Source organism: Enhydra lutris, unplaced genomic scaffold, assembly GCF_002288905.1.
Source record: "Enhydra lutris kenyoni isolate GAN:26980312 unplaced genomic scaffold, ASM228890v2 scaffoldscaffold73, whole genome shotgun sequence".
NCBI classification, from domain to species: domain Eukaryota; kingdom Metazoa; phylum Chordata; class Mammalia; order Carnivora; family Mustelidae; genus Enhydra; species Enhydra lutris.
In genome coordinates, this window is record NW_019154157.1 from 1698416 (window position 1) to 1712317 (window position 13902).

General features: G+C 43.1%; 1 protein-coding gene and 1 pseudogene across 3 annotated transcripts in view; one reads left to right on the forward strand and one right to left on the reverse strand.

Moving 5' to 3' along the window:
• The window catches only part of LOC111160089 (proline rich 14 like), a 54975-nt gene extending 48709 nt beyond the window's left edge, over positions 1-6266 (forward strand). For 2 of the 3 annotated variants that reach the window (XM_022522920.1, XM_022522919.1), the window contains exons 7-8: positions 3703-3774; positions 5298-5577. In XM_022522920.1, the coding sequence (XP_022378628.1) occupies positions 3703-3774; positions 5298-5577 (352 nt within the window). Of the gene's footprint in view, positions 1-3702; positions 3775-5297 lie in introns of all 3 variants that reach the window. The other variant, XM_022522918.1, reaches the window with a different exon arrangement.
• Positions 6267-12141: 5875 nt separating this feature from the next.
• LOC111160071 lies at positions 12142-13548 on the reverse strand (annotated as a pseudogene).
• Positions 13549-13902: the final 354 nt, after the last annotated feature.

A 13902-nucleotide genomic window follows, 5' to 3' on the forward strand; every position in this document is an offset into this window, starting at 1 on the left:
GTAGACTCTCGCCAAAACCACTCTGGGCAAGGTGGTCTCTCCTCCACAGAGCATGGGCTTTTGAGGCAGACTGCACCATCACAGTGAGTGAAGCCTCTCTGAAGAAGGCAGAGTTTGTTAAGGGCCAGAAATTCCAGAATCTGAGCTCTGTTTACCATCTTTCACCTCAGCGCAGAAATGACGCATACTGCCCTGATTTGCCAGTCAGAATGACTTTCACTTTCAGACTGCCCATCGGACATCTTTAATGTAGCAGTTGCTACCAGTAAGAAGCAGAGTAGCTGCTGTCTGTTGGAATGCCAGTGCTTAATCACTATTAAAAATTATATATGTGTTGTTATTTATGTGTACCTTCCATTGAGCATGTTCTTTGCTGAATTGAAATTGAACCAAACAAAGCCTCATAAGATTTTCAGAAACTAAAACATGATGCCAGAGTTAATTGACATGCTCTGCAGACTATTTTTCTTATCTGAATGACGGGTTTAAAATATACAGAAACATTGTGGTGATTTGCTCTTTCATAATAGTTAATGTAAAAGTTATGCTCTCTGAAAATAAGTTTCTACTTAGATAAGTGTGGTGACCTGCAGCTATCATCTTCCACATAGTAGCCAAAATGAACTGAGTATACTCAAGCAAATGAATAAAAGGGTGAATTTTATGGTATATGAACCAAGACTTCTCAAGGACTGATTAAAGTTCTGTAGCAGAAAATGTACAAGATGAGTGTAGGGGCGCCTGGCGGGCTCAATCAGTTAAGCATCCCGTTCTTGATTTTGGCTCAGGTCATGATCGCCAGGTTGTGAGATTGGGCCCCACACTGGGCTCCGTGCTCAGCATGGATTCTGCTTGTCCCTCTCCCTTTGCTGCTCCTCCTGCTCGCTCATTGTCTCTCTCAAATAAGTAAATAAAATGTTGTTTTTTTTTTTTAAAGATGCATATAGAATATCTTTTCTTACCAGGAAGTGCTAAAGCTCTCAAAGACTACTGAGGTCATATCAAATAGATCAGGAACCAGTTTGGAACTCCCATTGGCCACAGATGAAAAGGTCTGAGCATTGAAAAGATTAAAGCACAAGAAATATGTTTAAGTGCTATAGTTTATAATGACACTTTTAAAAAAAGATTTTATTTATTTGAGAGACCACAGAGGGAAAGGAAGAAACAGATTCCCAGCCGAGGAGGGAGCCCTGTGTGGGGCTCGATCCCAAAACCCTGAGATCATTACCCAAGCCAAAGTCAGACACTTAACTGACTGAGCCACCCAGATGCCCCTACAATCCATTGGCCATATTTGGATGAGATTAGAGAACCAACTAATTGTTTTGGAAATCGGTAAATAAGGGGAAAGAACCAGGTATGATTTGTTTTTCCTGCATATGTTGTACCTCAGGATTACCAAGTAATTGATGAGCATGAGGTTTTTCAATTTAGACAGAAGAATTCTACCTAATGATTGGAGGAGTGATAGACTATCACCATGTATGACGCTAAAGAAGTAATAAATGTAGTCAACCTTTTTCAGTGGCTATTAGTATTACAAAAAAAGTCAACAACAGGTCCCTCATGATTTAAGTATATACACCATCTAAAAATCTTCCTATCAAAACACCTAAATCTGATTATGCATCTATATCATTTGTATCTAATCGTCGGTCTGTAGGAAATACCTATAGTAGTTCCCATATGTTTGGGTCAGAGGAACAGGTTAAATGATACTGTGTAGGTGTAATCGAGAAAATCTAGACTGGGGAAGCCACAGGTCAAACAACCTGGTTTCTTCACCAAATAAATTACAAAATGAAAAGGGAGACAGACAAAATAGAACACGAGTAACATACAAATTGAGATGGGTTTGATTGGGATTAAAAATTCCAGGAACCTGGGATGCCTGGGTGGCTCAGTTGGTTAACCAGCTGACTTCGGCTCAGGTCATGATCCCAGCATCCTGGGATCGAGTCCCACATCAGGCTCCTTGCTCGGCGGGGAGCCTGCTTCTCCCTCTGCCTCTGCCTGCCATTCTATCTGCCTGTGCTCGCTCTCTCTCCCTCTCTCTCTGACAAATAAATAAAATCTTAAAAAAAAAAAAAAATTCCAGGGACCTGTGTTTGGGAAAAGGGTAAAAATGATGTACTTCATTTTCTAAGTTAAAAATACTTACTGAAATTCTTGCCAACCACTAAAAGAGGAATGTATAATTTCCAAGCCAGTAAGGGGGGGATAAAAAAGAGAAAGTAAACAGTCAAGGAGAAGAAAAACATTGAAAAGGTAGGATTAAAAGAAGCTGTAAAATATGATAATAGATACAAATACAGTTATATCATTGCCAGTAAGTATAAATGGACAAAATTTCATAAAGCTGAAAATTGGCAGCCTAGAAAAGAAAAATCTAGCTTGTGCTGTGCACATGAGCCATCTAAAACTCATTGCGGAAGGGCTGAAAGACCTCCTCCAAAACCCTCAGTTTGTTCCTCACAGTCCACAGTCTCTCATGGTTCGTCTCCCCCTCTGATTTTCCCCAACTCCCTTCTCTTCTCCATTTCCCCATGTCCTCCATGTCATTCCTTATGCTCCACAAATAAGTGAAACCATATGATAATTGACTCTGTTTGACTTATTTCACTCAGCATAATCTCTTCCAGTCCCGTCCATGTTGATACAAAAGTTGGGTATTCATCCTTTCTGTTGGAGGCATAATACTCCATAATATATATGGACCACATCTTCTTTATCCATTCATCCGTTGAAGGGCATTTGCTTCTTTGCACAATTTTGGTGACTGTGGCCATTGCTGCTATGAACATTGGGGTACAGGTGGCCCTTCTTTTCACTCCATCTGTATCTTTGGGGTAAATATCCAATAGTGCAATCGCAGGGTCATAGGGAAGCTCTATTTTTAATTTCTTGAGGAATCTCCACACTGTTTTCCAAAGTGGCTGCACCAACTTACATTTCCACCAACAGTGTAAGAGGGTTCCCCTTTCTCCACATCCTCTCCAACACACGTTGTTTACTGTCTCATTAATTTTGGCCATTCTATCTGGTGTAAGGTGGTATCTCAAAGTGGTTTTGATTTGAATCTCCCTAATGGCTAGTGATGATGAACATTTTTTCATGTGCCTGTTAGCCACTTGTATGTCTTCATTGGATAAGTGTCTGTTCATGTCTTCTGCCCGTTTTTTGACATGATTATCTGTGTTTTGGGTGTTGAGTTTGAGGATTTCCTTATAGATCTTGGATATCAGCCCTTTGTACTGTCATTTGCAAATATCTTCTCCCATTCCGTGGGTTGCCTCTTTGTTTTGTTGACTGTTTCCTTTGCTGCGCAGAAGCTTTTGATCTTGATGAAGTCCCAAAAGTTCATTTTCGCTTTTGTTTCCTTTGCCTTTGGAGACATATCTTGAAAGAAGTTGCAGTGGCCAATGTTGAAGAGGTTACTGCCTATGTTCTCCTCTAGGATTCTTACGGATTCCTGCCTCACGTTGAGGAGTTTATCTTTCAGTGGAGAGGGGCGTCTGGGCGGCTTACTTCGTTGAGAATCTGCCTTAAGCTCAAGTCATGCTCCCAGGGTCCTCTGCTCAATGGGGAGTCTCTTCCTCCCCTCTCCCCTGCTTGTGCTCTCACTCTCTGTCTCTCATAAATAAATAAAATCTTAAAAAAAAAAAAAAGCATGAAGAACTTACTTTGTTCTCTTTTCAGGTTAAAGAAAAAGGAGTTTAGTTTAGAAGAAATCTATACCAATAAAAATTATAAGTCTCCTCCTGCAAACAGGTGGGTACATGAATAGGAGTTAATAGACTGGGAGGGCTTCTGAAATGATCAATGCAAATCTCCAATCCTTTCAATTCAGAAAGGGTTTTATGTTCAGTTATTTTACTTCCCAGCATTTGGACTGGGGTTGGTGGTAGGATGGGACAGGAATGTGTGTTGAGTAATGTAGGTACAGAAAACGTCTTATTTCAATTTGTACTTGTGTTTTTAGCAAACATGCCAGCTCTCTTCTTCAGGACTAATAATGGTCAGTCTTCAGATATGATTCCAAATACAGAACAAATTTCATTGGCTGCCTTTGAGTCTGAATTCAGTTTAAGTCAGGGAACATTTTTTAAATTCCTGTTGTGTTCGGGTTGTAGCAAGAGAGTTTCTAGGATTTTATCCTGTAAATTGAACATTTGCTCTAAGACGTTTGTACAGATTATTCATTGCAGCATTACTAAATAATAGGAAAGGATTGGAAACAACTGAAAATATCCACTAATCTAGTTTTGATTAAATTGTAATCCAGCCTTATAATGGAATGTACTGTATAGTCATTAAAAAGATAAATCAGAAACAAACTGAGGGTTGCCCGGGGGAGGGAGGGAAGGAGAGGGTGGTTGGGTTATGGACATTGGGGAAGGTATGTGCTATGGTGAATGCTGTGAAGTGTGTAAACCTGGCGATTCACAGACCTGTACCGCTGGGGCTAATAATACATTGTATGTTAATTAAAAAATAAAAATTTATTTTAAAACAACAAAAAAAAAGATGAATCGGGATCGAGCTGCTCAGTGAGGAGGCTGCTTCTCCCTCTCCCTCTGCTGCTCCCCCTGCTTGTGCTCTCTGTCTCTTTTCGTCAAATAGATAAAATCTTTCTTTAAAAAAAAATTATTAGCAAGTCAGGCACAGTGCATAAGATAGTGTACGTAATTTGCTACCATTTGAGTAAGAGGGAAAAAACTCAAAGTGGAAGATAAATGTCATGGGTCAGCAGGCTACAGGCCAAATTTAGCCAATGGCCTGTTTCTTTTCTTTCCTTTTTTTTTTTATTATAGTCTATGAGCAAAGAATGGTTTCTACTTTTTTTTTTTTTTTTTTGGTTTCTACATTTTTAAAGAGTTGTTTAAAAACAAAAAGAAGAGTATGTAGTAGAGTCCTATGTGGCTTATTAATTTTAAAATGTTTACTCTGGCATTTTACGTAAAAGAGCTCACCTCTGATAATAAATGCTTATTTATGTGTGTCTGTGCATTGAATGACTTTTGGGAGGATACACAAAAAAATTTGCTGGTGTTGCTGACAAGGGCTGGCCTTTTATTCTTTACCCTTTTGTCCAGCTGCAGTTTTTTCACTATGGTTCATATATTACATACCCATATATATATTTTTTCAGACAAAAGAGAGAAATACTGGCCAGAGGAGACAGTTGAGTAAGTAGTTGTTAGTTTTAGCCCCGGTTAACCAGAAGGGTTGGTGGCCCAGGAGACGTGCCACATGAGTCAGCGTGTTGATTGTTTTTTGTGCTTTGCTCTCAGGTGTTTGGAGACCATCTTTGAGGAACCTAAGGAACGAAATGGTATGCTAATCTCAATCAGCCAACAGAAGAGAAAACGAGTTCTAGAATTTCAGGATTTTACCGTCCCACGAAAGAGGAGAGCTCGTGGTAAGGTCAAGGTGGCAGGCAGCTTTACCAGGGCGCAGAAGGCAGCTCTGCAGAGTCGGGAGCTCGATGCTCTGTTGATACAGAAACTAATGGAATTGGAGACATTTTTTGCCAAGGAAGAGGAGGATCAGGAGCGACCATCTGGTTGTTGAGAAGCAATTCAGTTTGGGGGTCTCAATTTTAGGTTTTCCAGGCTCCTTGGAAGAGGTTGCCTAATTTTGCCCTACCACCCAAACTACTCAAGATGCAGTCCATGGATTTTTACCTATTTTAAGGTGCAACCTTTTTAGGAAATGGTGAAGGAGGGTCCTCTACTTCTACTGCTGAGTATTGAACCTCAGGAATGCTCCCTTTATCCTAGAAATGGTCCTGAATGACATCTGGCCTCCTCCCCCCCCACTCACCATCCTCAGGAGGAGGACACAGCACACCCTCAGTAACACTAGGATTCCAAGGACTCACAGCATTTGCACGTCCGTGTGAAAGTTCTTCATTGTTTACGGTGGTGCTAGACCAAGATTATTTAGAGACATGGCCTAGGGAGGGGGACCTGGCGTCCTGTCCTGTGTGGTCACACCGGCTCATTTCGGTAGTTGAGGAAAGATGAGCTGTTGTGTTTCCTAATCCTCTGAGTCTGTCTGCCTAGAACCATGTGTGCGTGCGTGTGTGTGTGCGTGTGTGTGTGTGGCTTTTTCCCATCATTTTCTCCCCTCTGTGACTGTGGGTCACTAGTGCCAGAGGAGCCCGTCCAGGCCCCATTCGAAGTAAGTTGCACTTTTTAATGTTGTGGTGTTGATTATTTTCATTTGTTTTATTTCTTTTTTTTTTTTTTTTGTATTATTGCTGCATGTTTGGAGCCTTTAAATGTGATTTTAAAACAAAATTTTTAAGACATCAAGGAGAAAGACAATACACGTCTTCAGAATATATGGCAGGCATTTGACCCAGTGTATCAGTGCATGGTTTGGGACAATGGAGAGACATTTTTCCATCATGTGTTTCAAGCAGCCCCTTCCCCATCTCTACCTTCCAGTGTAACTCATTAGAGGGAGTACTTTTTCATCTGGGTTCTCATTCTTGCTCGTTAAGTTGATGTGTTTATTTTAATGATGGGAGGAAGAGCAGGTTTTCCTCCCAGCCATTTAAAAAATATGAATGTTGGTCTTAATGGGTTATATCCGAAGTGGTAGTATATAACAAAATTGGGCATAACAGCTCAGGCTGTGATAAAGGTCAACCCAGAGTGTGCTCCAGAAGTGGGGAGTGAGACAGGGCATGGTTCAGACCCAGTGATGCATCCTTGTGGTGGGATCATGAAATTCTACCACCAGCCCTCACTGAGGACACCATCGTATTTGGGGCTGTGTCAAACCTACTGGAAATTTTGTGGAGTGCCAGAGTTAGCAGAGTCCTTTATATGGGCCTGCGGGAGTCCGTGGCTTAGAAGGACACTATGTGGGTCAGCCAGGCCCAGAGGTGTCATTCCTTTTCCACTTAACTCCTGTGTGCCCTTGCCCTGCTTCCCCCTACCTCCTTCCCTTGTGTTTTATCTTTCTTTCTCTCTTGCTCTCAAAACTAAAGTTCAGAGAATTAACATTCCTTGGCTGGTGAGTGAGATGCGACACCCAGCCTCAGGACACTGGTCACCTCTTCCCGTTCTCCTAGGAGCCTCTGCTGGGAAGCATCCGCCCCTAGAGACTGTCAGAACTCCAGAGATATTTTCAAAGCCAGTCTGTTAGAGAAGAATGAGTGGTGCCGTCCTGGAGTGTGTCTCCTAGGGTTCCTTTGTCTCCCCATTTGTGAGTGGATGGGGAGATGGGTGGGGGCGGGGGGTCTCTATGTGCCTTTCCTTTGCAGGTTGACAGTCTATGCCGCACTGGAGCAGAAGAACTGACATGAGCAAGAAAAAAAAAAGTGCTACGTCTGTCTTCTAGGCCCACTGCCTCAGACATAGCATTTAGTAAGTGAGATACATACCTGGTGACCACGGAGGCTTCTAAGGCCTTGGCCAAATAGCATTAGAAGAGGGCCACACTTCCACACTGGCTCTGAATGATATGAACCAGATTCTGTCGTTCTACATCCGCTTTGCCCAGACTGTATAGACACGACCTGTGTTTCACCTCAGTACCTCTCCCTTCCTGGGACAAGGTCCTTGGACACTAAATGCTTCTATCTGTCTTTTTGCCTAAAGGAGTGGGATTAGTAATCCATTGCATCCTCCGACAGATGTTTTTAGGGAGTGCTGCTGGACAGCGTGTAAACTCCCAGCAACTCAACAGAGCCCTGTTTGCCAGCTCCATTGCCAGTGTAGACGAGTTAGTAATGTGGCAGCCATGTCATCCACCAGACTGAAGTTGAGTGGGCACAGCTGTGGCATCACCACCATTACAGAAACACAATTTCAAGTTTGCACTTTAGAGGCATGGCACTTGGAAGAGCCAGGAGCAGTGATTTGGAACACTGGAGGGATGGAGGAAGTGAGGCCTGGGCTCTCTCCTTGTCCTGGCCGTGTGGGAGAGAAGCAGCTCTGAGGCAGCCCTGCCTATCCTTGAAAATTTTGGCCTGACCCCTGACTAGGGGCTTTCCCCTGCTCCAAAGTTAAGAAGGGGCCCCCATTGCAAACTTGAAATTGCTTGCCTGAAGTCGACACATCAACTTCTAACCACACTCAGCCAGCCTGTCTTAGCATCCATTTTCATCATTGGCCTAGAAGCTTCAATGCTTTCTGTGGTCCTCGGAGCCTGTGGAAGCTGCCTGCAATGGGAGGCATTAGTCGGTTGCTGGCACACCACCTGGCCAGAGCTACTGGAGGTCTCCTGGGTTGGAGGCTGGTACAACTTCTGAGTATGGGGACTTCCTACCCCAAGTGGTGGGAAGTTACAATTAACTATGATTTACTCAGCTATAACTCAACTCCAGAGGTTTAGTGTTTTTAATACGGGAAAGAGAGGAGAAATCTCAGGTCCAATCAGGGTTCTGCCCATCAGCTTTTCACTGAAACTTCAAAGATGGGTTGTTGTTTTGTTTTTTGGGTTTTTGTTTTTGTTTTTGTTTTCCCCATCTTTCAGTTTATAGCTACATTTTCTTCTCATCTGCTCCCCACCCACTTTCCCCTTCTCTTTTGGTCACCTTTCCAGCTTCATTTCTCCATTCGTTTAAATGTACCTCATCACCTATTCAAGCAGATTATGTCCACTTTTTCTTAGTGACCTTACTCTAAGAGCTACAGCTGAGGGAGGTACAATGGAAAGACATGTAGCGTTTGCCTTACTTGGAGCCTGAAGAGCTTAGAAACTCATGCTGTGAATCCCAAAACTCAGCGCTCCTTCACGAGCTGTGAAAATCATGACACTTTGTCACAGTTTTGCCTGAAAGGGTATTTTGCGTGGGCACCAGAGCCAACCTGAGTTAAATTCCAGATCCTACCATCTGGGCATGATCCCTCCCCCCAGGGTTCACTCCCTGCCCACCAGACTGAGAGCCTGTGGAGTGTGCGGGACTGGGGCAGCAGAGCCAAGGCATTGGCACAGCCTAATGGAACGCACAGCCAGTGCTCCATCCCCAGGCTGGGATTCCATCTCATAATTCCATGTATAGTAAGATCTGCGAAAGACCAACTTTTAATCAGTGATACTTTTCTCCCACCACCCGAGGGAGAAGTACCCAGTTGGTGCTTTCTTTAATTCCCTTGTTTTGTTTTGTTTTGTTTCTGGAAGCTTTTCCCCTGGTATCATGGAAAGGACCTCTTAAACACCACATTGTGGGTGGCTGTATCCAAAGTCTAAATAATTGGCCAGAGGTATAGAATAGCCTTTCCTGGATTCATCCACGGGAAGGGCCCCTTACCACAACTGCACTTCTTAATGTAAACAGCTGACTTCGGAGGAAGGCTTAGTTTCACAAAAATCAAAGTTTCACATTATCATTTAACCAGAAATTGAGCAGCAAATGCTAATTTGATTATAAAGTGAGGGTCCCCATAAAGCCCTCCATCTAGCACAGCATATTCTCAGATTTGATGCTTGTTCATTGTGTGTCTTCATGAGCCCCTCCCTGGTGCTGAATTGGCTTTGAATTCCTGGTGAGAGGCCTCAGCATCTCCTTGGGCTGGTCTGGGCCAGTAAATCGCTGCCTGAAGTGTTTATATATTATCATGGTCAATAGTTCAGTGAAATTTGTACATTTTTGGTAACATTGGCATACAAGATGCCCCTGCAGTTCCTTTTCTGTTTGGTAGTTTGTGACTCTAAAATTCCCACTGTTATGTGTGTTAATTTATGAAAATAAAATTTTTTTTGAAAACCTTTCAAATAACTCTCAAGGCTGTTATTTCATCCTTTTGGGAAAAAAAAGGGGGGGACACTTGGGCAGCTCAGTTGGTTAAGTGTCTGACTCTTGATTTTTGGCTTGGGTCATGATTTCAGGGTTGTGAGATCAAACCCCACGTGGGGCTCTGTGCTCAGCATGGAGTATGCTTGAGATGCTCTTTCTCCCTCTGCCTCTGCTCACTCGCTCTCCCAAAATAAATAAAATCTTTAAAAAAAAAATTTTTTTTAGTAATCTCTACACCCAGCTTGAGGCTCAAACTTCAAACCCCAAGATCAAGAGTCACATGCTCTACCGGCTGAGACTGCCAGGCACCCCTCTTATTTTATTCTTACAGCTTGGTAATAGATTAAAATTTTACCTCTAATGTCGTGAGTTTTCTCACTTTTCTGAAGTGAGAAAGACTTTTTCTGAAGTCTGCCCCAAGGACTCTTGCTTTGGGTGACCTTCTGATCCTGCAGTGAACCTTTGAAATTTTACTTAGTGGGGGACACCTGGGTGGCACAATTGGTTGAGCATCCGACTCTTGGTTTTGGCTCGGATCATGATCTTGGGGTGGTGGGATCAAACCCTGCATCAGGCCCTGTGCTCAGCCAGTAGTCTACTTCTTTCTCTCTCCCTCTGCCCCTCCCTCCTTGAGCTCATTCTCACTCTTTCTCTCTGAAGTAAATAAAAAAGTCTTAAATAAAATCAAATAAAATTTACTCAGTAGTAACAAATTATCTTGTGAGAGAATTTGGTATTTGGAAACCACTGAGACTCTCATATCTGAGTCATACCAAGTGGGGTAGGGTTGCTGAGCAGTATTTTAGGTGTGATGGGTTTTTTAATTAATATATAATGTATTATTTGCTTCAGGGGGCAGATGTGTGAATCGTCAGTCTTACACAATTCACAGCACTCATTAGGTATGATTTTTATTTATTTTTCATTTATTTTTTTTAAAGATTTTATTTATTTATTTGACAGAGATCACAAGTAGGCAGAGAGGCAAGCAGAGAGAGAGGGGGAAGCAGGCTCCCTGCTTGCAGAGAGCCCGATGTGGGGCTCGATTCCAGGACTCGGATCATGCATGACCTGAGCCGAAGGCAGAGGCTTAACCCACTGAGCCACCCAGGCGCCCCTAGGTATGATTTTTAAATAATGCACCTTATTTTCTCATTTGACAGAGGGGCAAAAAAGCAGTTACAAATTCAAGTCAAATATGTTTCAAATACTAGCCTATTCGGGTAAGAGCTTGACTTGCTAATGAAACTAGATAGACTATAAATAAGTTCGTTCATTTACTGTAAAAAGGGTCTTGTCTTTTATCGCATCCTCCTATCCATCCATGAGTTAGGTTGTGAGTCTTCCATTCTCAGCTCCCTCTTTCCTCCAATGTCAGCTAGCAGATGACTGAAAACATGGCACTCTAACACACCGACATGTCCCAGAGAGAAGCATGATTTCTGAGGATGTTCTTCCTCTGTCCAGAGGAAAAAGTGCCCAGTGTCCCTTCTTAGCTTTTTCTAATTCTTGGGCTTCTACAACACAATTCCATCCATGTAGTCTTTTACATTTGGGGAACATTCTGCCTTGCAGCTGTGCTTCTGTTAGTTTTCACAATTACTTGAGAAGAGTACTCCTACACATTTTCTTTGTTTAGAAGGGAGAGACTAATCATCTATTAAGTGTTCGTTCTTTAGCGAATCCCATTACAGAATCTTAGGTTGGTAGGGCCTCCTGAGAATAAGGACTGGTCCATGCCGATTAAGAATCCTCTGTGGTGTCCTGCCCTGTTGCAGTGACAGATGAGATGTCTGCAGTGACAGACACCTCATCTCTGCAGTTGCTTCTGGGACTTTTCTCGAGAAGTGTTATAGAAAATTCTAATTTTAAAATTTATTTATTTGACAGAGACCGCAAATAGGCAGAGAGGCAGGCGGAGGGCAGGGGGAAGCAGGCTCCCTGCTGAGCAGAGATTCCCGATGTGGGGCTCGATCCCAGGACCCAGAGACCATGACCTGAGCCAAAGGCAAAGGCCCAACCCACTGAGCCACCCAGGTGCCCCAGAAAATTCTAATTTTTAAGCAACTTCCAAGGTCATGGATGAGTTATAACATCTTACACTTCCAGTGTCTTCTCCCTTTAAACTGAGGAGATAGAAGCAGTTTGAATAGAACTTACATACAGACCAGGCATGCTCCTACTATATGATACATTCACTTGATTTGCTATCTCCAGGGCCCAGAATGTTCTCCCATGTTTCTTTCTTTTTTTTTTTTTTAAAGAAAAATGTAGGGACTAACACACCCTTTTAATATGTTTTTAAATATTTTTAAGGTTTAAAAAGTGATTAAAGTTTGTAGTTCCTAGTAGGAAAACATTATCTGAATGAATATCCTAATGGCAACAATTGTAGAATGTTTCAGTTGCATGGGGAGCAGAGGGGTAGGGATTCTCTTCACAGCACCCCAGCTTTCTTCATGAGAAGGTCGGAGGTACACTGGTTTGTATTATTGCGACATCCATTAGGTGAGCGAAGTTGCTTTTCCTTCAGCAAGGGCTTTATTTGTCACAAGGGCATTATGCTTGACCTCCAAATTTGGCTGACAATTTACTGATGAGATTCATAACCTTTGGGTTGCTCTGATATTTTGACATATTCGCTGGGTTCTGGGCCACATCCTGGAAGGCCACCATAACTTCTGGATCCTGCATGGCTGCAAGAACTTCCGGATCACTAAGAATTTCATTGAGCCCAGGCATTCCTGCCATTCCAGGCATCCCGCCTGCCATTCCAGGTATTCCTCCAGGAAAATTACCAGGCATTCGCCCAGGAAAGCCACCTGGGAAAGAGCCATACTCCATACGGAGCTCCTGATTGTCGTCTGGCTTATTCCTCCCTCTGGGCTCTCTCATGTTCTGCCCGAGCCTTCTTAACCCTTTCTATTCTTTCTTTGATCTCTCGATCTTCACGTTTTCGCTCATATTTTCTCCGATGTTCAGCAATTTTCTGGGCCCTTGGTTGAACTTCTTTCAGCATTGCTCTAGCATCTTCATCATAATCCAGTTTACAAGCAAGGGCAAGATCATGTGCTGCTTCTTCCCAATGGCCCAGAAGTCTATGTGCTTTCCCGCGCCACTTATAAGGCTGAGCTGAATCAGGATTTATTTCAATAGCTCTGTCACAGTCTCGAATGGCAGCATTTGGCTTCTGTAATTTGATGAAGACACTGGCTCTCTTGGCATACAGAATGGCCAAGCGAGGATTTAGTTTGATGGCATCTGTGAACAAGTCAATGGCTTTCTGTAGTTCACCATCATTTAGGGCATCAATGGCAGCCACTTTTTTATCATTTGCCTGATCCATCATTTCCTCTGTTATCTCTACATTTTCATCTCCCATTTCTTGAGGGGCATCGGTATCTGGTTCAATCACACCTTCATTGTCAATTTCTAGATCACTCTCCTCACTTGATGGTTCATCTGTCTTTATGTTTTCTTCTGCCTTCTTACTATCTGGTTTTTCTTCCTTGATACTGTCTTCTGATTTAGTTTTATGAGTGGCAGGTGGTATTTTACCCGCCATGCTCTCCACCCACTCCCGCAGGAAACGCATTTCCTCGGTGTGCAGAACGGTCGGATCCTGCTTACACATTTTCACGAAAGCACGAAGCTCGCTCACTTTGTGGGGGTCCATGGTCCGGAGGCAGTGGCAGGCGGCAGGCGCGGCTGAGGTTGCGACCCGATTCCAGGCGCGGGTACTAGCTCAGCGTGATGGTGTGGAAGGGGTCTCTCCCATGTTTCTATATGTTCCCTCAGATCTTTGCCTTCCCAGATCACCCTTCCTAAAGGTGTATCCCCACCCATTCTGCATCACCATTATGTACTTTATACTCTACAGCACTTACTATAACTTTGTACATAGTCATTCCTGTAAGGTAAGCTCCTTGAGGTCAGGAACTTTGTTTTATTCACCCTGGGCTCTCCTGGCTCCTGAAGCACCTTAAACAGCCCCTCACATATTATGGGAGGAGCTGCGTAAACATGTCATGGGTGAAGGAATAGGCTGCTTTCACAAAACTTCTTGTCGCACAGACCTGGTGAAGTCGTTTTCAACCCCCTGACTCTGGCTATGTGAAGGCCCTGTAATTCTTCCCTTCAGT